We start from the raw sequence: 23,108 nt of genomic DNA, 5'->3' as shown, positions 1-23,108 counted from the left end.
GACGATGGTTGGTGGGACCATCTATATTTTCAACGTAACTGCAAAGTAGAAAACTGGGTGGGCCAGTTACCTACTAATCTTGCGAGGCTAGATCCGCTGGCAACCTAAAACGTACTCCTCCTTCTTGCACGCGTATACGCGTGCAGAGAGGTGGAGGGTGTTTAGGTTGCCAGCAATTTCGCCGCAAGATTTCGGAGAATTTCATTATTTGGCAGTTGTTACTATAGGGCACTTTTCCGGAATCTCAAAGTGCCAATAAGTTCTTCGCATGAAAGACTTAATTCTACATTTTGTCTCAACTTCCTAACTCGCATAAGTATGAAGTTAATTAGTTAAACTTTCTTAGTTACTGTTACAAATTTTGTCTTCAATTGGTTCAAGATGACTGCCACTACAGAAAAAGCAACTGCGAAGAACACGGAACATACAGCTCATTTTGCTGATTTTAAACATATTGGACACATTTCTTGAAACACTCGGTATATGTCTGTTTGTGTGTTTGTGGGAATGTGCTGGTAATTATTTCAGCTGCACACACGCCACCCGATCCGTCAAGATATATTCTGTGCTGCTTTAACTGCCGGAAGACAGGCCCTGTCCTTATTCATCAGCTTCACATATAGCAGCACCTATACATTGCACAATGCCGAAAGAAACAGCAACCTTTTGCATCGCCGGCATCTCTAACTGAATACAGGTGCGTCGACATTGTCATGCACACCTTGCGCGCAAAAGCTCAGCATATCTTTTCTATACCGGCCACGCACAGCATTCTGTGAAAGTATTTTCGCTCAGTTCAAACGATTGCGCCGCACGTCATTCTTTCAAACTATATATGGTCCGTCGCGCGTCTGCGTATTTGGCACGTGATGGACGGGCGCCTATCGGGAGGTGTACAAACACTGCAGTACTCTCGCCTTCCACGCTGTCACGCGAGCATAGAGACTGCTGCAAATCTCTGTCAGTATTGAGTTGTGTTTCGCTGCACAAAAGGACGTTCGCTTGAATCCTGCATATCGTTTTAGACCGGCGCTTCACGCGTGTTGATCGGGCAGTTTATACCTTTGTTCACTTTTCTGGTTGGTATTGTTGTAACACATGTGTAAGCTACATACATACATACACACATACATATATACATACATGCATACATACATACATACATACATACATACATACATACATACATACATACATACATACATACATACATACATACATACATACATACATACATACATACATACAAACAAACAAACATACATACATACATACATACATACATACATACATACATACATACATACATACATACATACATACATACATACATACATACATACATACATACATACATACATACGTGGAAACGTACGTAGTATGTACATACCAACCCATCCTGCTCAAGAATTCCCTTGCACGTCGATAAACGTAACGTGCCCAAAATAATTAGGCACACTTATTTTACCCAGCTTGCGGAATACCATCCTTTATTATATGTGTCCTCAAAATATTTTCCCCTAAATTTGGCTCAGCGAGTTTTTTGACTGGTCCAACTCCACCTCTCTGTCTGCCTGTTTATTTCTCTCGCTGAAACCGCCGCTGCGTCTACATTTTTCTCATGGGGTGTAGGAGCCTTTCTTTCAATGAATTTGTACGTCATCCTGCTTCTCAAAATTTTCTTCGATCGGTTAATCAGTGTGTTGGTGGGTCGGTCTGTGACCGTGTTCTATCTATCTATCTATCTATCTATCTATCTATCTATCTATCTATCTATCTATCTATCTATCTATCTATATATATATATATATATATATATATATATATATATATATATATATATATATATATATATATATATATATATATATATATATATATATATATATATATATATATATATATATATATATATATATATATATATATACCTGAGGCAGAGATGCGTGCTTTAGTTAGAATCGCGATGGTTGAAATTTTTTAGTATTCTTATAGTATTCACAACACGTAGATATGATTCCGTCAGACCCTGAGCGTACACGCACAAAAGTGCCCTATGCTTGCGCGTCTGCGGGTATTGCGAACCTCGGTGACACCTCGCGTATACGGCGGCTGAAATTTCTAGCTTGCGAAAGGTGCCACCACCGCGCCCATTATTTCGGGAACTGTAATTGCATGCCATGAAGGCAAAGACGTACACTTCGTAAATCAGCGCGGAGTCGCTTTTACTGCCGGCTGCCGTGAATCAGCCGTGTTCTGTGTGCGTGTGTGCGTGCGTGCGTGTGTGTGTGTGTGCGTGTGTGTGTGTGTTTGTGTGTGTGTGTGATTGGAGTAATAGGATCTGGCGTTATACGCAAAAATACGGGGGAAAACAACATCGCAGAGCGTGCTGCACTAAGGAAGTGTAATGCGCCAACAGACACTGGAGACTAAATCATTAATAATTTCACAGGTATTACATGCTAAAACAACCACATCATTATGAGTCCCACCGTTATATGTGTATGGGTTCGGGGAAATTTCCGCCAGCTGAGGTTCTCTATCGTGCACGTAAACAAAATACACGGACATTTTAAGCATATTCGCCTCTATCGAAAATGTCACCGCCGCGGCCCGCATCGAACTCATGGACCTGCGTGCCAGTGGTCGAACACAATAGAAAGTGAATTACACCTCGGTGACTTGACAGAATAATACAGTTGCTGTGTTGTCTAGTGTACGTGTTTGAATGTCTAACAATACTCGGTAAATTCTTATACCTCCTGTAGCTCATTATTTAGTAGTCTCTACCAATATCAAATATTGCAAGCAGTGGGTGATGTAAAGATGGACAGACGTGACGGACAGAGAGAAAGATGCGTGGACGCACCGAACGATATTCACAGACAGACAGACAGACAGACAGACAGACAGACAGACAGACAGACAGACAGACAGACAGACAGACAGACAGACAGACAGACGAATGGACAGATGGATGGACAGACAAACGAACGGACGGATGGACGGACAGATGGACGTACGGACGGATGGACGGACAGACAGACAGACGGACGGGTGGACGGACGGACAGACGGACAGGCAGACAGACAGACAGAGAGACAGACAGACAGATGGACGGACGGACGGACGGACAGACAGGCAGACAGACAGCGAGACAGACAGAGAGACACACAGACGAACGGACGGACGGATGGACAAACACAGACAGACAGACAGACAGACAGACAGACAGACAGACAGACAGACAGACAGACAGACAGACAGACAGACAGACAGATAGATAGATAGATAGATAGATAGATAGATAGATAGATAGATAGATAGATAGATAGACAGACAGACAGACAGACAGACAGACAGACAGACAGACAGACAGACAGACAGACAGATAGACAGATAGATAGATAGATAGATAGATAGATAGATAGATAGATAGATAGATAGATAGATAGATAGATAGATAGATAGATAGATAGATAGATAGATAGATAGATAGATAGATAGATAGCGGTGGTTGAGGAACAATTGCACAGGCCTTCGAGCTTGAGCTCTGTGGACAAATACTGAATACGCGAACGGGCTTCTGATTGATGGCACGTACTTTTACAGTTGCTCTACTTAAACGCGCGCGCGCCCCAAGTAAGATAGGCGCGGAAACAATTAAAGAAATGTGAACGGGAGAACAGACAGGAAGTCGGCGGGCTGCTCAGGTGCATAAATGAGAGACGTGCCAGAACGCCGCACCTGGGCCGTCATGCACTTCGCGCGTCGGTGGCTGGCCGCCGGTATACTCGCCACAGTCTTTCGCGTCGGAAACGCGGTATCGCTCGGCAACGGCGCCAAGTGCGACAGCTTGCGCGCGATCCGCAGCTGCGCGCCCGTCCAAACAACTTGTCGCACGCTGCACACACACCGTGACACGCACTGTGACACACACACACACGCACACACACACGCACACACACACACACGCACACACACACGAACCCCGAAAACACAACTTAAGAAAGTACACAGCTGCTGCATGCGTCGACCTTGAGGAGCTAATCGGTGTATTGTTAGCAATTCCATGCCACACTCATTAGGTTTTACCCTTGTAATTTTTTGGACCGTATCAGCTTTAAAAAAAATGACCTGGGAAAATTTGCCGCTTCATTTATGTTCGATTGGCTTGAGGCTTGAGTCCGTTATACGTCCTTGTGGTGTGGGCCACCCCCATCTTCTTTTTAGTTATTTTCGTATACAGGAAGCCAAAAAAGCACACACACACACACACACACACACACACACACACACACACACACACACACACACATATATATATATATATATATATATATATATATATATATATATATATATATATATATATATATATATATATGTACAAAGAGGCACGTGTACGTACGCACACACGCCACTTATACCCCGGCTTATGCTCTTGTCTGCTTTTGTGTGTGTGTCATACTGATATAAGCGAAACACGCAGCATAGATGCTGTGAAGCAGCAGTGTGCATGCTTCCACGGCAGGCTTTCTTGCAAGCTGTTCGTTTTTTTGTTTTTTTTTTCATATTCCTTCCCGTGGATGCCGCAGATTGTATATTCCGCTGCACCTGGCTTTTCTGTTATCCCATCCATTTAGTTTCTCTGGCCGCTGTGGTTTTAATAATTGATTTTTTTTTCAGTATTAGAGTTTTGCAGTGCGTGAGACACTCACGCACGCACGTGCACAGATGCGATGCGACGGGCAACGCGTCGCTCATAACGCAAGGCCCGTCACTCCTGGCTGTCTCGCCCACATTTGTTTGTTTATTCGTTTAATTGATTGATTTATATGTGGGGTTTAACGTCCCAAAACCACCATATCGTTACGAGAGACGCCGTAGTGGAGGGCTCCGGAAATTTCGACCACCTGGGGTTCTTTAACGTGCACCCAAATCTGAGCAGACGGGCCTACAACATGGCCGCCTCCATCGGACAAGCAGCCGCCGCAGCCATTTACGAGCCATTTATTATTCATTTACGAGATATTATTATTATTATTATTATTGCCACTATTTTTCCCGTGTAAGGAGATCTCATCCTGTGGGTCTGTGTGGTGTGAGTTACGTTATTTCTCTTATTTTCTTGGTTTACTCTGCATGTGAAGGACTGAAGCTACTTCGTTTCGTTTCGATAGCACCACCGATGACATACTCGTGAGAAACTCGTAGCATATTCATCTTACATATTTCCACTCGTTATATTTCTATTCGGCAAACGCTGTTGAACTTAACGTGCGCGCTCGTCCTGTAACCTCCCTCATAAATGTGAATGAATGGATAAAGGTGAATCGATGGAGGGTTTTTTTTTATCGGTTCTTGTTGGTTCTTTTTTTTTTGACAAGATCAGTATAAAACCAACAAATAATAAAGTCGAGCAAAATGACTATGATGTATCAATATGGCGTTTATTAGAAGTGTAGTCATTGTGGAATAAAGGTGGGTGAGCCGGCGTTACTTAAAACATGCAGGCAAGGGTTCAGCTCCAATAACGTCGTCGGCTATCTATACTGGGTTGCCTGTTGCCTTCACGTTAAGTGGACCGCTGGCGTGGAGTGCGATTTACTGACTGTGGCGTTATGGTGGAGCGCCACTGTACGAGAAACCGTGACGGCATTAGGCTCACTAACTCACTCATTCACTCACTCACTCACTGAACGCACATAACAGCTTTCGGTCGTATTCAAACATGCATCGATGCCTGGTAGAAGAACTTAAACACGCATGTATCTGATACGCGGGAAAGAACGCAGCAAGACTGAAATGCGGTGAAATATGTCCACTTGAAACATGTCATATTTGTAAATGTCAGTAGTGTGCTTTGTGGTTCAAGCCGACAACTATAAATCTTGGCCATTCCTTTCTCGTTTTCTCTATCTATATCTCTGAGCTGCTTGTCAGAGTTTTCCCGTTCCCGTATCCTGCATTTGTCAGTGCTCCTTTAGAAAAACCGAGCTATAGTGGGTATTAACGCGTAGGGGAATGTCGCAAAAAACATACGTACAACGCATCGTCTCTCTTGTTTGTGTCCCCGTGTGGCTTGCGCTATAGGGAGTATGCACTGACGTCATTGCGGCCGTCATTTCGCAGTACAAAAAGCACACAGAAAGGCACGCTTTCCACTCTTCATCTGCTTATGTACACAACAGCTGGAAGTGGCGAGTTGTACAACAAAATGGTGCATGATGACGTCGCGTGAACACTCCCTATTACGCAATGCCCTTCACGGGACACGAAAGGGCAAAACGATTTTTCGCGTATTAGTGAAGTACGATTTCACAATCTCGAAAACAACTTCCTTGCCGTGGCACGATGCTTGGTAAGCCAGAAAAGGCACGAAAATGAAATACGGGTGGAGACAATACTGTCTTGAGATTTCTGCATCAAACACCGTCACGTCATAGTTTTGGAAGGCTTCAACTGCGCCCTACTTAGCTTCTAATCGATAAAAGGGAAGCGCTCATTGGTGCCATAATTGTAGCATTTGAAGTTTCGGCAAACATCATTAAGCCACTGTCGTGGAAATATGAAAACTACGTTTTGAAAATTCAGCATTACGTGCGAAGATTTCGGTGCAAAATTATGAAACTTCAACCTTGAAATTTCTTCGCTGACAGTGAACTTATGGTAGTGAAACATATGGCATTAGGGTTTTCAGAGTGAAGTTCGTCATTCTAAACCAAGTCAGTTTCTCTTCACTCTCGCTTAAAAGTGTAGCGACTGCACAGTCGTCATCAGACGATTTGAGATCCCCACGTCTGAAAAAAACATTGAATTTTCCAGCCATATCTGACTATATTCGGTCGAACTGCGCGGTGCATGAATAGTTATACACTTAAGAACAGACCGGAAAACCAAATACGAGGATGCCTGATGATGTAGGAGGAATATTGAGCTTTTTATCTAGTCTGGTGGTCTCTAAACTTTTGGTGCTCTCCGTACACTTCTCCTACCAAGGGTATCTATTATATAGATTTACTTTGCGATAGCTATACTTAAGTGTCTGCAGCATATATACGGACTCCGATTATGACTGCCTGCAGAATCATGAAATATTTATTTGCGTGTAAATTACACTTAATTCACAAAAACGGCACTACTTCGTTCTGTCTCTTGGAATGTAACATGGCGTGCCTTTGAATTCTGTTATTTCAATGCGACGCATTCGTCGACAGTGCATAATAATGCGCGCCTCAAGGAGTTATACACGCGATAACACAGTCTTAAGCAAACCTCGCCCTTTTCCTGGGATCTGTGAACGGCGGTTTATGGGCGTACACCGTACTTTGCTTTCATTCTACAGGCGCGAATCGGCATTCGCGTATAGGTACAATGACGGATATAGTGACACTCATTTTTAGACAACGCTGACCAACCTTGCCTTAGTATATTGTTCATTGATTGCTGACGCTTGCTAACACATGCTCATCGTTGGCTAATGTCTGCTAGCGCTGGCTATCCTCTCTTATATACGGTAACAAAGAGAATGACTTTATTAAACCCCATATCCAAAGAGTGAGTCACTGGTCTCTCGTGTACAGAGGAAAACAACATCAGTCTGTTCTGCCTGGCGTTTCTTTTATTCTGTGTATTGCCGCCTCACGAATCGAGCGCCCGGTTAACTATAATTGATCCTGCGGGTAAACGCACTCCTGACGCACGTATACTCCGCAGTGGTCTTAACGTCGACCATTATATATCATTCCGACGTAGACTATTTTGTGGAAGCGGTTTCAGGCAATCAGATCGCGCATCGTAACCCTGGCTCGATTCAGCAGAGCTGTCCTTTGCGCCGTGCAGCCGGTTTTGCGCCTCAATAACGGCACGGCCTTTGCACCGACGTCGAGGTGGCTCGCAGGTGGTCCGTATATCAAAGCCCGGTCTCGCTGTCTCCGAGTGGCCGTGATAGCCGCAGTCGACGCACTCAGTTTACAGTGTATTCATATTAAAAGAAAAGCGGCGCACAAAAAGACGGAGACAAAGAAGAGAACCACACACAGCGCTGCTCTGTAAGCACTGTAAATTACACTGTAAACAGAATAGAAAGTTGGGCGAGTTGGTGTATATTCATATTAAAAAAAAAAGCGGCGCACAAAAAGACGGAGACAAAGAGAGAACCACACACAGCGCTGCTCTGTCTCCGTCTTTTTGTGCGCCGCTTTTCTTTTAATATGAATATACACCAACTCGCCCAACTTTCTATTCTGTTTACAGTGTAATTTGTGGGCTGAATACCTCGGCCGGGCGCGTGGCGTCGTGAACGTCGAAAACAGTGAAAGCCGCTCGCACCGTTGGGACAGGCTCAGGCGCAGCAGTGCGGGTGATGTATGGACTGAAAAGAAGAGAATCAAAACGGTGATGTGGCGGCATTTTGCAGCCTCCTTATCATTCGTTTGTTCCCACTTTAATTTAAACAATCTGTCGCTGTGAATCACGAAGGGAAAGAGTGAGAAAAGAACAAAAGGGTAGCTTGCGTCTGTATGTATGCGAATGTAAAGGCTGTGTATGAGAAATTGAGCATGTGTGTACGTGTGTGTGTTTGCGTGTGTCGTGGGCAATAGGCCATCTGTACGGCAGACCTCAGCCCGCAATAAACGATTAGTTGCTTTTTAGTGTGTACGAAAAGATGGGTGTGATATTCACCTGGCCGGATTTCGATCATATTCTCATCGTAGACAGAGAGAGAGAGAGACATAGAGAAAAAAGTAAAAGACACGGAGGTTAGCCTGGCAGAATAACCAGTTAGCTACCCTGTACAGGAGAGGGAAAATAAGTATATAACCCGCTAAACGGGTGCGTCCCCTGAGAGCATCGAGGTTATCGCCCAACATGGGTGCGTGCGTACAAGAGAGGAGTAGAGAGCACGCAGAGAAAGGGAAAGCAGCGACGAGACCATAAAGCGAGCGTAAGAAAAAGAAGAGGACGAGGAAAGATCGGTGTATACAAGTGCGTCGAGCAAAAGCGTTGAAAGTCGATTGACTAAAGTGCTCACGCTTATATCCACGCACGAAAGCTGCTGCGTTGGTGGCGGCGGCAAAAGGTGTATGCCTTCCCATTGACGGGTACCGCAATCCCGTAATGACAGCCGGGTGTCAGCGACGCGCACGACTTCTCTTCGATCTCCTCTCCACCACAGCCAAGAGCCCGCGCGAGTGAAAGAGTGAGTGAGTGGGAGTGACGCGGATCACCTCTGCAGCGTGACGGCAAGGCGATGGTTCTCTCGTAAAGCTGGGTCAGGATAAATGAAACAACGAAAAGGCTGCGCGAAAGGACGTTGAAAGCCCTCTCCGTATATGGGCCGGAGCGCCGTTTGACACGTCTTCATTAGCCTGCTGCGCCCCCTGCTCGTAGGCCAAGTGGCCCGTATCGCTGCCGATCACGCCCACGATGCTATTTTGCTTCCCTCTATATGCCGGTGCGCCAGAACAGGAGCACGCTGCACGTAATCTCCTTCGATGTGCGGGCACTCTAACACGTGCGCGTGCGTTGTTGTCGCACTTTCCGAGTGTGCCTGTACTTCGTATATCGCGGCAAGCTTCCTTCTTGGTGATTTCAATGGTCGAAATGCACGCTTGTGCGAAACGTAATTGATGAATAATGGCGATTTGGGCTAGCTGGTTTGAATTCATGATAATAAGGGTTGCCGCGCGTGTAGAATAACGAAAACACTTTCCTTATCCGCTTGAAGAACACGCAAATTATTCGCGGACAAGAAACTAGAAAGTGGTTTTAGGCACATGACCGATCTTGATCGACACCCAGTTCACAGGGGGGCTCAAGAGCTCCGAATCGCATCAGCGCTCGTGTTGTCCTCTTTGCCTTCCGTACGTCGACTTTCGTCTGTTTCTTCTGGCACATTCGTGCTCGCGCTTCAACCCTTATTATCATGAATTGATGAATCTTTCACGTGAACTGATCTTACGAGGTGGATCTGTACATGTGTGAATAGCATCAACGCAGAATTCCGCTCGAATTATACTGAACACCGTAAAGCACGCGAATATGTGTACTTATGCGTTTATATTCGCTTAGACAATTCCATATTCTCAAACGTATGTATGTATGTATGTATGTATGTACGTAAGTATGTATGTATGTATGTATGTATGTATGTATGTATGTATGTATGTATGTATGTATGTATGTATGTATGTATGTATGTATGTATGTATGTATGTATGTATGTATGTATGTATGTATGTATGTATGTATGTATGTATGTATGTATGTATGTATGTATGTATGTATGTATGTATGTATGTATGTATGTACGTATGTATGTATGTGTGTGTACAGGGGGACTCAAGAGTTCCAAATCGCATGTATTTATATGCAAGCGTGGCCTGGGAACATTTTGCCAGGACTGTACGTATACGTACTATGTAAGGGCATACATTGAATTGTAACACATATCAATCGAAGCTATATGTAAGTTGCGTGAAGCAGTTAATATGAGATATGATGATGAGACTGTGCTAGAAATTTTACCACCACATTACTTCCGAACCAAGTTGAGTGATCACGTCTTCGTTGCTCCTAACACTGACTGGCTGGCGAGCGTAGCGTTTTGGCTGTAAGGAGGACCACTGCGTCATTTGTTCGTTCAGGAGGTCCCATATTATACACACCGACGCTTCTGCTGGCCTGCCCAAGATAGTTCCGCTAGAACGCTACCCAAAGCTTGCGAGCAAAACAAAATGAGAATGGCTTATCGGAGGACGGTGACACCTTTTTCCTCAGATAAGGCCTTTGTCACAGCCTCTGGCGGAATACGTGAGTGGAGCTTCTACAATTAAGAGCGAAAGGAAACGTGCCCAGAAGATGAAAGTAATCACATGATCGGAATAAGCAAAATAACATGGGTAGGCTCGAATGTAATTACAACAAGGAAGGAAGGAAGGAAGGAAGGAAGGAAGGAAGGAAGGAAGGAAGGAAGGAAGGAAGGAAGGAAGGAAGGAAGGAAGCAACAAAAGGGAAAAGGCAGGGAGGTTAACCAGAAAGGCATCCGGTTGGCTACCCTACACTGGGGGATTAGGGAAGGGGACATGAAAGATGAGAACGAGGGAAGAGAGGGGAAAAAAATACAAGCAAAATTACAACAAACCATAAGCATCCACACAGCTCTCTGCTGCTCTTTACAAAAGCACATGCGCTTAACAGCAAAGGTGGTAAAAGAAATAGGAGCTGGTGTGTGAAGCAAAAAAAAAAAACGAAGAGTGATTACGCTTGCGGAAGCTACTGTACAGAATAAGGAAACTAGAGGGAGCGCAATGAAAACAGATGGAACAATGAAAGCTCTCCTTAGCACTCTATCCTGTCAAACTATAGGCTACGAAAAAAACGAGGGAAAAAAAGAAACAACAGCACAACTCGCTTGACGACAGGGAGACGTGAACTGTGATCCAGCGCCGGCCAGGGGCGCCTCAATCTATACATACGGTTCCCCTCGTTATATCATTTCGCCATCAACGTTGTGGGCGTGTGGCGGTGGTGTTGGTTTTATCCGTCACCTACACGTCGGGCGCGTTTCTCGAGCGTACAACGCCTCACTCACTTTTCATTCTATCAGGCGTTTCTTTTTTTGTGGTTGTTGTTAACTGTACGAGCCCGCTTCAACTTTCTTTTGTCCTTTCTTTTTTTTTTCTTTGCGTGGCCACTTTGTTTCGGCACCGGCGCGCACACTGCTATCTCGAATGTCCTGCGTGTTCTTTTCGGGCCGCGACAGCAGCCCATCACAGCGACGAGATCACGCCCGCCTTTTCCACGCTCTCGCGCACACGCGTCGCTTAACGTCGCCGCCGACGTCTCTGTGCCGCGGGGTGGCGCTGGCAGCAGAGGGTGCGCGGCGCGACGTGCACTGTCCGCGCACATACCGTGCAATTTCCGACAGCTCCACCGCGGCGCCGTGATCTCACGTCCGGCGGCGGAGGCGGCAGCGTGTCATTTGGCCCTAAGTGTTTTTCAGTGACGTGACGACGGCTCCTCTGCTTCACGAAGGAAGGAAGCAGGAGCCACTTTATATATATATATATACTTTCCTCGGCATTATTGTCTGTTAGATCTTATTATATTGTGTAAAAACACGGAAAAACGAGCCTTGGCTGCCCACTCGTAACAGGTTCACGTGCTACGTGACGCCAAACAGGCTCAAAAGAGTGTGCCACACTCGCCGCCATGGCTAGAGGTGGCGCTTACTGACACTCCCACGTTTAATTCACATATAAACCCTATAAAGTGGCTGGGGGGATAGCTGTCGTGGTAGCTCAGTGGTAGAGCATCGAACGCGTCATTCGAAGGTCGCAGGTTCGGATCCTGCCCACGGCAAGTTATCTTTTCACCCACTGTTCTTCATATTTACATCACAATTTGATCTAATATCTTCCCCTATACTTTTCTTGGCATTATTGTCTGTTAGATCTCATAATTGTTGTGTAAGAACACAGAAAAACGAGCCCTTAGGTATACACTTCTTTCTTTACACACACACACACACACACACACACACATACATATATATATATATATATATATATATATATATATATATATATATATATATATATATATATATATATATATATATATATATATACGTGGCAGTAGCACTGTTGTATGTCGCATACTGTCCACTCAACATCGGTGTGCATTACCCTTGTTGCCAAGATCTTCGGGTAATTCACTTTTCACATCTACATAACACGGCAAAGTGCGCGCAAAGCACAATACAAATTACATGGGAATATGGTTCCTAATCGTCGATGCGCGTAGTGAAGCTGCGTAAGCGTGTGTGCATCAACGACTTGCAGCTGGCGCTTGTATGTGGGCGGGGATACCCAGCTTTGGTGCGCGCACGCGAGATGGCGACTCATTCTGGGTATAGCATCGCGGCGGCTGTTGTCAAGTTGCATTCAGTGGGATGATATATGCTGCTCTTGTTAGTCGCGGCGACCGTGGTTTGCCCGTGAGAGATATACAAACGTGAAATACTTGTTACATATAAAGTTTTGCTTTAAAAAATTCAGTTGTTGGAAGTTATGCGATAATATGTTGATCCTGAAAGGACAATACGGACGTCAGTGTATGATTCTTTCTCGCGTTTTCTGGAAGAAATGCTTTCGTCCGTTGTCCTCCGCGCATCTGTATTAGACATATATTCCGTATGTCTCAAACGTCATGCATCGTCGTAAGTGTGCGCAGGGTTTTCCACTAGGAAAAGAAAATCAGAGCATATTCACGGAGTGAATTATGATGAGTGGGTGAAGCCTTCGTCAGCCCGTCCATGCTTCCTTCCGTCCGCGCGACCATCCGTGCGTCCATCCATCCATCTGCCTGTCTGTCTGTTCGTGCGTCCATCCGTCCGCACGTCCGCGCATCTATCCGTCCGTCTGTCCGTCCGCTAGTCTGTCTATCTGTCCGTTCATGCGTCCATCTAGTGAACACTCCAAGTACCGTCATCTCCCATCTCGCATCCAATGTGGCACATACCCGCTCGAGAGCGGGTATGTGCCACCGGTGGCTACTTACTACTACATACGTACAAGGGATGGACAGACCCACGCCCTAAGGAGCTTCGCCCCTAAAAGAAGCCCCCCACCCCCTTCTCAGAACCTTCACTTCTTCCAAACTACTGCTCCCAACGTTGACTGCTACTGCGGCCCTTGTGGTAAAATCGTGGTGCGAAGGCTACTCTTACTGCACCCTCCTCCCCGCCTTCGACCTTACGGGCACGCCCAGGTGTGTTTTTCCAAGTGATCCCCCATCGAGTGGATAGTTTCTTCGTGCGCATGTATACACGCACACGTACGAACACCTGCACACAATGATATAGATGCGTTGGATCTCTCTTCCCCTTGCCAAAATAACATCCTAGCTGTGCTGATGGAGTATCTAGATGAAACCGTATATATACTGTATTCTACAGAAAGTACAGGCAGTTTTTGAACAATCCGGTAATGCAAAAAAATGACGCATCATCAGTCCGTTTACCGACTTTGCCCATAGCGTTGCACAATTGCGGAATAACGACTTATGCAGTTACTTGTTCGCGGCTGCAGCTCAAGAGAGACAACAAGTAATATACAGGTATTCGCGGGTGAAAGCTATTCCATATACTCCGCGTCTTCTTTTCGATATTGCCACATTCCATTTCCCAAGTTTTTGTTATCGTCCGAAAACACCACATGATTCTCAGCGCAAACCGCGCGTGCAGTTTTCTAGAAGGTTCCGGACTGTAGTAGATCATTTCGATAAGATCACGCCCACTGTGCGAACGGTACAGATTGTTCTGGAACCTACGCTAACGCCAGCGATAACGCTAGAACATTCGACGGCAAGAGTATAAATGCCGACGCGCTTCGCCGCTTGTCAGGTGTTGATCGAAGGCCGACGCTCCGTTCGCCGCTATCAGTCCGAGCCTGCTATCTGTGCGAGACTGCTGCTGTAATTGGACTTTCAGTTCACCGGGCACAGGTTCGCCCAAATAAACAGTTAAATTCCAACACGAAGTCTCCTGTCTTCAGCCACGTCACGACCCCGTGACATCTGGTGGAGGTGCTGCTTCGTTCATGTACCGGACGCCCCCGTCAAGCCGTGAACCCAGCCCACGTCGCGGAGAAGACACCGACGCCAACCAGGAGCAGCGAACAAGCCGCCGACAGCAAGGGCTACCACCGGAGTACGGGCTTCTACCAGACAAGGCGCGGAAGACGAAGGCCATGACCGCGACTGCAGCGACCATGACAACCGCAGCGTCCCAGCCCACGATGGTCATGCATCAACCCAGGGAACCACCAATTTTCCATGGGTCATCGTTCGAAGACCCGGAGTCCTGGCTGGAGACATACGACCGTGTGGCCGCCCTCAACCACTGGGATCATGACGAAAAGCTGCGTCGTGTGTTCTTCTATTTGGAAGACACCGCAAGGACTTGGCTTGAAAATCGGGAGTCCACGCTCCGAACGTGGGATGTTTTCTGCGGCGCATTCCTGCAAACGTTCGCGAGCGTCGCTCGCAAAGAGAGGGCCGCTGCTTTATTAGAGACTCGGGTTCAACTACCAAACGAAAATGTCACCATTTTCACAGAAGAAATGACCCGACTATTCCGTCACGCTGACCCAGACATGCCTGAGGAGAAAAAAGTTCGTTTCCTTATGCGAGGGATCAAACAGGAGCTCTTCGCGGGACTGATGAGAAACCCGCCGAAAACCGTCCAAGAATTTGTAGCCGAAGCGACCACGATCGAAAAGACACTGGACATGCGCACTAGACAGTATAATCGTCGCCTGACTGCAGACTGCGCTGCTGCTCAAGCCAGTAACTCCGGAGACCTGCGTGAAACGATCCGAGCGATCGTGCGGGAAGAGCTGCGCAAGCTGTTGCCTTCGGCGCAGCCTCAAGTGGATTCAATCGCCGACATTGTGCGAGAAGAAGTTCGGCAATCGCTTCAACTTCCCCACGCACCGCTGCCCGAGCCGGAAGCTATGAGCTACGCCGCTGCACTGCGCCACAACGCTCCTCCCCGTCCACGCCAAAACGCCGCCCCGTCGCACTTCCGTCGACAGACGCCACCGCCGCCACCACCCCCACCGACGTCATACCGTTCGCCAGCAGCCCAGCGCAGTGCACCGAGGAAGACTGACGTCTGGCGCACCCCTGACCATCGCCCGCTCTGCTACCACTGCGGCGAGGCCGGACACACATACCGCCGTTGCCAGTACCGACAGATGGGACTGCGTGGCTTCGCCGTCAATGCACCGCGTCCACAGCCAGGAGAACGACCACGTGACATCGCCGACTACATGACAGGAACTCGGTGTACACCACGAAGCCCTTCGCGTTCCCCGTCGCCCAGCCGCCGCACGTCACCGCACCACCGGCAGTACTCTGGCCCAACGCGGGGCCGGTCTCCTAGCCCGTATCCGGGAAACTAAGGGCAGCAACCGGTGGAGGTGCGGTTGCTGTGCGACGAACTACCGAAGATCCTCCGACGACGACGACGCCGCGACGGAGCTTTCCGAACACAACGCCAACCAGGCAAAGCCCTGACGGCGAAAGCTCAACCGAAGGTGGCCTGACGACGCAACATGGAAGCAGCAGAACAAGCCGATGCAGCCGTGACCCGACGCCACGCCCTAACTGTAATGCGAGACGGCGAACTAGCGACCTCGACGTTCTTATCGACGGCCACAGTGTGACCGCTCTCGTCGATACTGGAGCCGACTATTCTGTCATCAGTGGGTCGTTCGCCGCGAAGTTAAAGAAAGTTAGGACAGCTTGGAAAGGCCCTGAAATCCGCACAGCCGGAGGTCATCTCGTAACGCCTGCAGGAATCTGCACAGCGAGAGTCACCATTAACGGCCGTATTTATCCTACAGACTTCGTAGTCCTACAGCGTTGCTCGAGAGATGTCATCCTTGGCATGGACTTCTTATGCCTCCATGGTGCTGTCATCAACCTAAAAACAAAGTCGATAACGTTATCCACAGAAGAAGCACTACCGCCGCGCATGCCGTCAGGACACCATGCCTTGAATGTGCTGGAAGAACAAGTCACCATTCCGCCTCGCTCAAGCGTCATTATTTCAGTCGGCGCTCCTAAATCACCTGACTTGGAAGGCGTCGTTGAAGGCAGTCAGCATCTGTTGGTCACCCGAAATATTTGCGTCGCAAGAGGAATTGCAGAGCTGCGGGGAGGCAGAGCAACGGTTTTGCTCACGAATTTCAGCAATGAGTACAAACATGTGAACAAAGGAACAACGGTCGCATACATCGAAGAAATTGTCGAAGCCACCAGTGCTTTCGCCCTCGCCGATTCTGCGGAACCTGCTCAGAGGAACCAAGCCCCTACCATAGCTTTCGACGTCAATCCCAGACTTCCGAATGATAAGCAAGAACAGCTCAAGGCCCTGCTCCTGCAATACGAAGATTGCTTTTCGTCGTCATCGAAAATTCGGCAGACCCCGATCACTAAACATCGCATCATAACCGAAGAAAATGCCAGACCACTCCGTCAGAGTCCGTACAGGGTTTCGACGCGAGAACGTGAGGCCATGAAGAGACAAGTTGATGAAATGCTGCGGGATGACATTATCCAGCCGTCCAAGAGTCCATGGGCATCCCCAGTGGTGTTAGTGAAGAAAAAGGATGGGACCCTACGTTTCTGCGTCGATTATCGCCGCCTGAACAAAATCACAAGAAAGGACGTGTATCCCCTCCCACGAATAGACGACGCACTTGATCGGCTCCATAACGCCAAGTACTTTTCGTCAATGGACCTCAAGACTGGCTATTGGCAAATCGAAGTCGACGAAAGAGACCGAGAGAAGACGGCGTTTATAACACCGGACGGCCTCTTCGAGTTTAAGGTGATGCCCTTCGGCCTTTGCTCAGCGCCTGCAACGTTTCAACGCGTTATGGATACAGTACTGGCAGGATTGAAGTGGCAGACTTGCCTTGTGTACCTGGACGACGTCGTCGTGTTTTCCTCGAGTTTCGACGAGCATCTTCGGCGCCTTGAAGCTGTACTTCAAGCCATCAAGACTTCCGGACTCACACTGAAGCCAGAAAAGTGCAGATTTGCGTATGAGGAGCTCTTGTTTCTGGGGCACGTTATCAGCAAGTCTGGAGTTCGTCCCGATCCACGGAAAACAGCCGCCATCGCCGACTTCCCGCCGCCCACTGACAAGAAAGCCGTGCGCCGATTTCTGGGCCTGTGTGCCTATTATAGGCGGTTCGTGAAAAACTTCGCCCGCATCGCCGATCCTCTCACTAACCTTACCAAGGCCGACGTGGAGTTTAAGTGGGAAGCGCCGCAGGAACACGCTTTCCAGGAGCTTAAACATCGCCTCCAGACGCCTCCGTTACTTGCCCATTTCGACGAATTCGCCGAGACAGAAATACATACTGACGCAAGCAGCGTAGGTCTTGGCGCCGTTCTTGTGCAGAGGGCTGACGGACTTGAAAGGGTTATTAGTTATGCCAGCCGATCGCTATCCAAAGCAGAAGCAAATTATTCCACAACAGAAAAGGAGTGCCTCGCCATCATCTGGGCTACGTCGAAATTTCGCCCCTACCTCTACGGCAGGCCCTTCAAAGTTGTGAGCGACCACCACGCATTGTGTTGGCTAGCCACCTTGAAGGACCCCTCAGGTCGCCTCGCACGATGGAGCCTGAGACTTCAAGAATATGACATTACTGTCATTTACAAGTCCGGCAAAAAACACTCCGACGCCGACTGTCTCTCTCGTGCGCCTGTCGACCAACCGCTACCCGACGACCCGGATGACGACTACTTCTTAGGAACGATAAATACCGACGACTTCGCTGAACGACAGAGGGCCGACCCAGAACTTAAGGCCCTAATAGAATACCTCGAAGGCAGGACCGCCGAAGTCCCAAAGGTATTCAAGCGCGCACTTGCGTCGTTCTTTCTACGAAATGGTCTTCTACAAAAGAAAAACTTTTCACCGCTTCGAGCTAAGTACCTTCTTGTGGTGCCTTCAGCTCTGCGACCAGAACTCCTGCAGGCCCTTCACGACGATCCGACGGCAGGGCACCTCGGTGTTTCTCGCACGCTCGCGAGGATACAAGAAAGATACTACTGGCCACGTCTTACCACCGACGTCACTCGTTATGTGAGAACATGCCGGGACTGTCAGCGACGCAAGACACCGCCGACAAGGCCAGCGGGACTTCTGCAGCCAATTGATCCACCTTGCCGACCTTTCCAGCAGATTGGTATGGACCTACTGGGGCCGTTCCCGACGTCGGCTTTCGGAAACAAGTGGATCGTGGTAGCTACCGACTACCTCACCCGCTACGCCGAGACAAAAGCCCTGCCAAAAGGCAGTGCATCCGAGGTAGCTAAATTCTTCGTCGAAAATATCGTCCTACGTCATGGCGCCCCAGAGGTCCTTATCACCGACAGAGGAACGGCATTCACTGCCGACTTAACTCAAGCAATCTTGGTATACAGCCAAACAAACCACCGCCGGACGACAGCGTACCACCCACAGACCAACGGCCTCACCGAGCGGCTTAACAAGACGATCGCCGACATGCTGTCAATGTACGTCGATGTCGAACACAAGACATGGGACGCCATTCTTCCGTATGTGACCTTCGCATACAACACGGCGGTGCAGGAGACGACGCAGATATCTCCATACAAATTGGTCTACGGAAGGAGCCCGGCAACGACGCTCGATGCCATGTTACCCAACGTCACCGACGAAGAAAACCTCGATGTGAGCGAGTACCTTCAACGCGCCGAAGAAGCCCGACAACTTGCGCGTCTCCGTATCAAGAATCAACAGACGACCGACAGCCACCGTTACAACCTTCGACGACGCTTCGTGGAATACCAGCCCGGTGAACGTGTTTGGGTGTGGACGCCGATACGCCGACGTGGACTAAGTGAAAAGCTTCTGCGACGGTATTTCGGACCGTACAGGGTGGTTCGACGGCTCGGCCCACTTGATTACGAGGTTGTTCCCGACGGCATCACGAACTCTCAACGACGCCGATCGCGACCTGAAGTCGTCCATGTCGCGCGCCTCAAGCCGTTTCATGCGCGTTAACAAACTGAACTAGTGTTTTTTTGTATTATTGTTGTATCGTAATTTATTCTATGTACTTTCTTGCATTATTATTGTACTTTCATATTTAGTTAAAGCATCGGGACGATGCCTTTTTTCAGAGGGGGGGCAATGCCACATTCCATTTCCCAAGTTTTTGTTATCGTCCGAAAACACCACATGATTCTCAGCGCAAACCGCGCCTGCAGTTTTCTAGAAGGTTCCGGACTGTAGTAGATCATTTCGATAAGATCACGCCCACTGTGCGAACGGTACAGATTGTTCTGGAACCTACGCTAACGCCAGCGATAACGCTAGAACATTCGACGGCAAGAGTATAAATGCCGACGCGCTTCGCCGCTTGTCAGTTGTTGATCGAAGGCCGACGCTCCGTTCGCCGCTATCAGTCCGAGCCTGCTATCTGTGCGAGACTGCTGCTGTAATTGGACTTTCAGTTCACCGGGCACAGGTTCGCCCAAATAAACAGTTAAATTCCAACACGAAGTCTCCTGTCTTCAGCCACGTCACGACCCCGTGACAATATGCACATAGACATTCGCGGATGATAGTGATTCCATATACTCCACGTCTTCTCTTCGATATGCAACTCCCCGCGCATTAACCTCTGAACACAGTGCGCACTATACATGCTCAGGCAGCTTGAACGTGTGCGCGCTCGCTCGCTTGGTGGCGCGTCGAAGCGCGCACGATCTTTTCATAGACGCCTTGACAGGGCCTCGTTGAGCGAGGCGTCGTGCAATTACGTGGGCGATCAACCATTGGCTTCGTGATGCCTTCTTTCTGCAGCTCGGCTAATTCGGCACGACGATTTAATGAGTCGCGCTTTCGCCCTCGATCAGCCTTTGCGCGACGTGCCTGACGATATATGCAGTATACAGTGCGCCTCGATTCTATGTCTAGAGTCCCTAGCTCCCGTGATGCTGTGCCCTCCTCCGCTGTCTAGCGACCCGCCTGAAGCGTTTGACGTGCCTTGGCGTGTTCGTTGCACGCGAATGGCGTCCGCACATCCGGCCGTCCCCCACTCGATGCAGATATGCATGGGCCACCACGAGTTGTAGGTTTTCGACTCCATGTCTGCTGCACTCTCCTTGTATGCTATGGTCGCGCTACAGATATCGACCTTCTAGTGGCTTGATGGACGTCTGTCTCGTCCAGTGCCTGCCGCTTGTGACAGGCCAGACAAGTTTCTCAAGTATTTAAACGAGCTGTACTGGCAAGCGCTTGTTTCGTGCTATTGGCCTCTGTATATAAGGGGGGAGGGTGGGTGGAGGAGCTTGCGTTGGCATGCACGCGCGCGCACGCATTCATGGTGGCCTTCTGTACTGCTTTGGGCAGTTCCTGTGGCATGGAACACTGAACTCTTGTTGGTGTTGTTGTTGTTGTTGTTGTTGTTGTTGTTGTTGGAAAGAAGTGGTCGTGAGCAACATACTATCTACAACTAAAAAAAACTATGAAAGTCATTCTCCCAAACTTTAGTTCACAGGGTTATACGAGAGCCTATGAGTGACACCATACGTGTCATACTTAAGTATCGCTAATATGTAGCCTATCTATACATTGCATTATCTGACCAATGACAAGTTGTGCTCTCGGCATTCAGATGGATTCAATATACCCTATAACGCCTATTGCTCTCTTGAGAAGGAAGCTGCTTTAACTTCACTTATGCTCTCGTCATCTCCGATCTGATGGTCATTGCGTGCTTTCGTCAAAGTGAATGATGGTGAGGAGTATTTCTTCGGATGACGCTTTATAGCGCAAGCCTATAAAATGTTCATCCCTAGATTTTATAACCGTCGCATCTTGGCTTTGTTTGGATCGAATTCATCGGGTACACTAGAAGCCTTCCGTGCCTGAAGTTTGTGCGTGCTTACTTTGAGTCGCAAAACGATTTCGCAGTAGAATAGTTCCTTCCCGAAAGTATGTTCAATCTTAATTGTTAGTAACTTTCACTGCAACGAAGCTCAAGGTAGATGTTATGTGCATAGACGGCTTGCACTGACGTCGCTAAGACCATCATGTTGCAGTACAGACATGGTAGGATGCGAAGTTTGTGATGTGGCGTTGATGTTATCGGTATGTCACACGTGGCGTATCTCGTTAAGTTCATGCACAGAGGTCAATAACGCTTCACAGGTGTGACGTCCTCACATCGAGCCAGGTTTACCACTGTGGGATTATGCGGCTGTGATGTACTCACAGCCGCCTTATGGAGCACCAGCATACGTTAAGAAATTGCGTTTATGTCTTCACATTGAAGCTGTTAAAGAAACCACTATCACCTCAAAAAATGTTTACGCGAACCTTCAATGAAATGTACAAAGTTAGTCAGTTGTCCTGTGAAACAGGTTTCCAACCGCTGTATATGAACCGCTGTTTTATCAGTGTGTAGTGTTCATACATAATGAGTGTATATTTTATATATTACGTTATGAACGTAGTGGCCTGGGTTCAGGCTGTTAAATATTGGTAACTTACAGAAGAGCAGGACAAATAAAAGAAACCAAATGACATACCCCGACCTTGATTGTCTTTCTGCGCTGTAGTTTTGTAAGTATAATTTGTAAAAAGCTCAAGCAGCCAGATTAGTGTCGTTTAACTACCGTTCTCCATATGCTTACCGAAATCGCCTGTCCCGAGATCTGAGGCAGCTGTTTCCGCCTTTTCCCTTTCCCGACAGGCGCATGTTCCCCGCCTACAAGGTCCGAGTGTCCGGCCTGGACAAGAAGTCCAAGTACATCCTCCTCATGGACATTGTGGCCGCCGACGACTGTCGGTACAAGTTTCACAACAGCCGGTGGATGATCGCCGGCAAAGCCGACCCCGAGATGCCCAAGCGGATGTACATTCACCCGGATTCGCCGTCTACGGGCGAACAGTGGATGCAGAAAGTGGTTTCCTTCCACAAGCTCAAGCTCACCAACAACATCTCCGACAAGCACGGCTTTGTGAGTATGCACCTTTCTCTTTCACCGATAGAGGGCGAGTAGCTTCAGCACGTAACTGCATAGTTTATTATAGTCGGGTACGTCGCGAAAAATGTGGAGAGGCTTCGTACTGAGGACCGAAAAGAGGCATCCCATCGCCTTCGTGACTGAACAAATAGTCCTCCGCATGCGCACGGCAATGTTCTCCGAAGGCGGGGTCACTATCCGCCTGGCTCGTGACGTCAGTCTGCAGTGCGCGTCTAGTGGGACAGATTTGTGGGCATCAGCCTTTGTGGAAGAAATTTCGCCGTAGACCTATAAAGTTGTACCCGACTACAGGAAACAGGTGACTTACTAAATCAGAACTATGTGACGTGTACGCGGTGCGGCACCTCTTGTTTCGCCCTCTGCGCTTTTCGCTATGTTCATCGAGTAGCAACAAGTTTACGCGTTTAAGTCTTTTTGCTATGAATAAATCGGCGGCACTTGCATGGCCCGCAAGAGTTCCGTACACTACGTGCTGTTGAATGACTGCGACGTGT

At 48.1% G+C, this 23,108-nt stretch overlaps 1 protein-coding gene across 2 annotated transcripts in view; it reads left to right on the top strand.

Moving 5' to 3' along the window:
* The window catches only part of LOC119159868 (uncharacterized), a 126,551-nt gene that overhangs the window by 16,842 nt on the left and 86,601 nt on the right, over nucleotides 1-23,108 (top strand). For both annotated transcript variants that reach the window (XM_075890060.1, XM_075890059.1), the window contains exon 2: nucleotides 22,320-22,587. In XM_075890060.1, the coding sequence (XP_075746175.1) occupies nucleotides 22,320-22,587 (268 nt within the window). The remainder of the gene's footprint in view (nucleotides 1-22,319; nucleotides 22,588-23,108) is intronic.

Source organism: Rhipicephalus microplus, chromosome 3, assembly GCF_043290135.1.
Source record: "Rhipicephalus microplus isolate Deutch F79 chromosome 3, USDA_Rmic, whole genome shotgun sequence".
In the NCBI taxonomy this organism is placed as follows: domain Eukaryota; kingdom Metazoa; phylum Arthropoda; class Arachnida; order Ixodida; family Ixodidae; genus Rhipicephalus; species Rhipicephalus microplus.
Note: the sequence above shows the minus strand (reverse complement) of the source record. Positions and strands in the feature narration are given on the sequence as shown.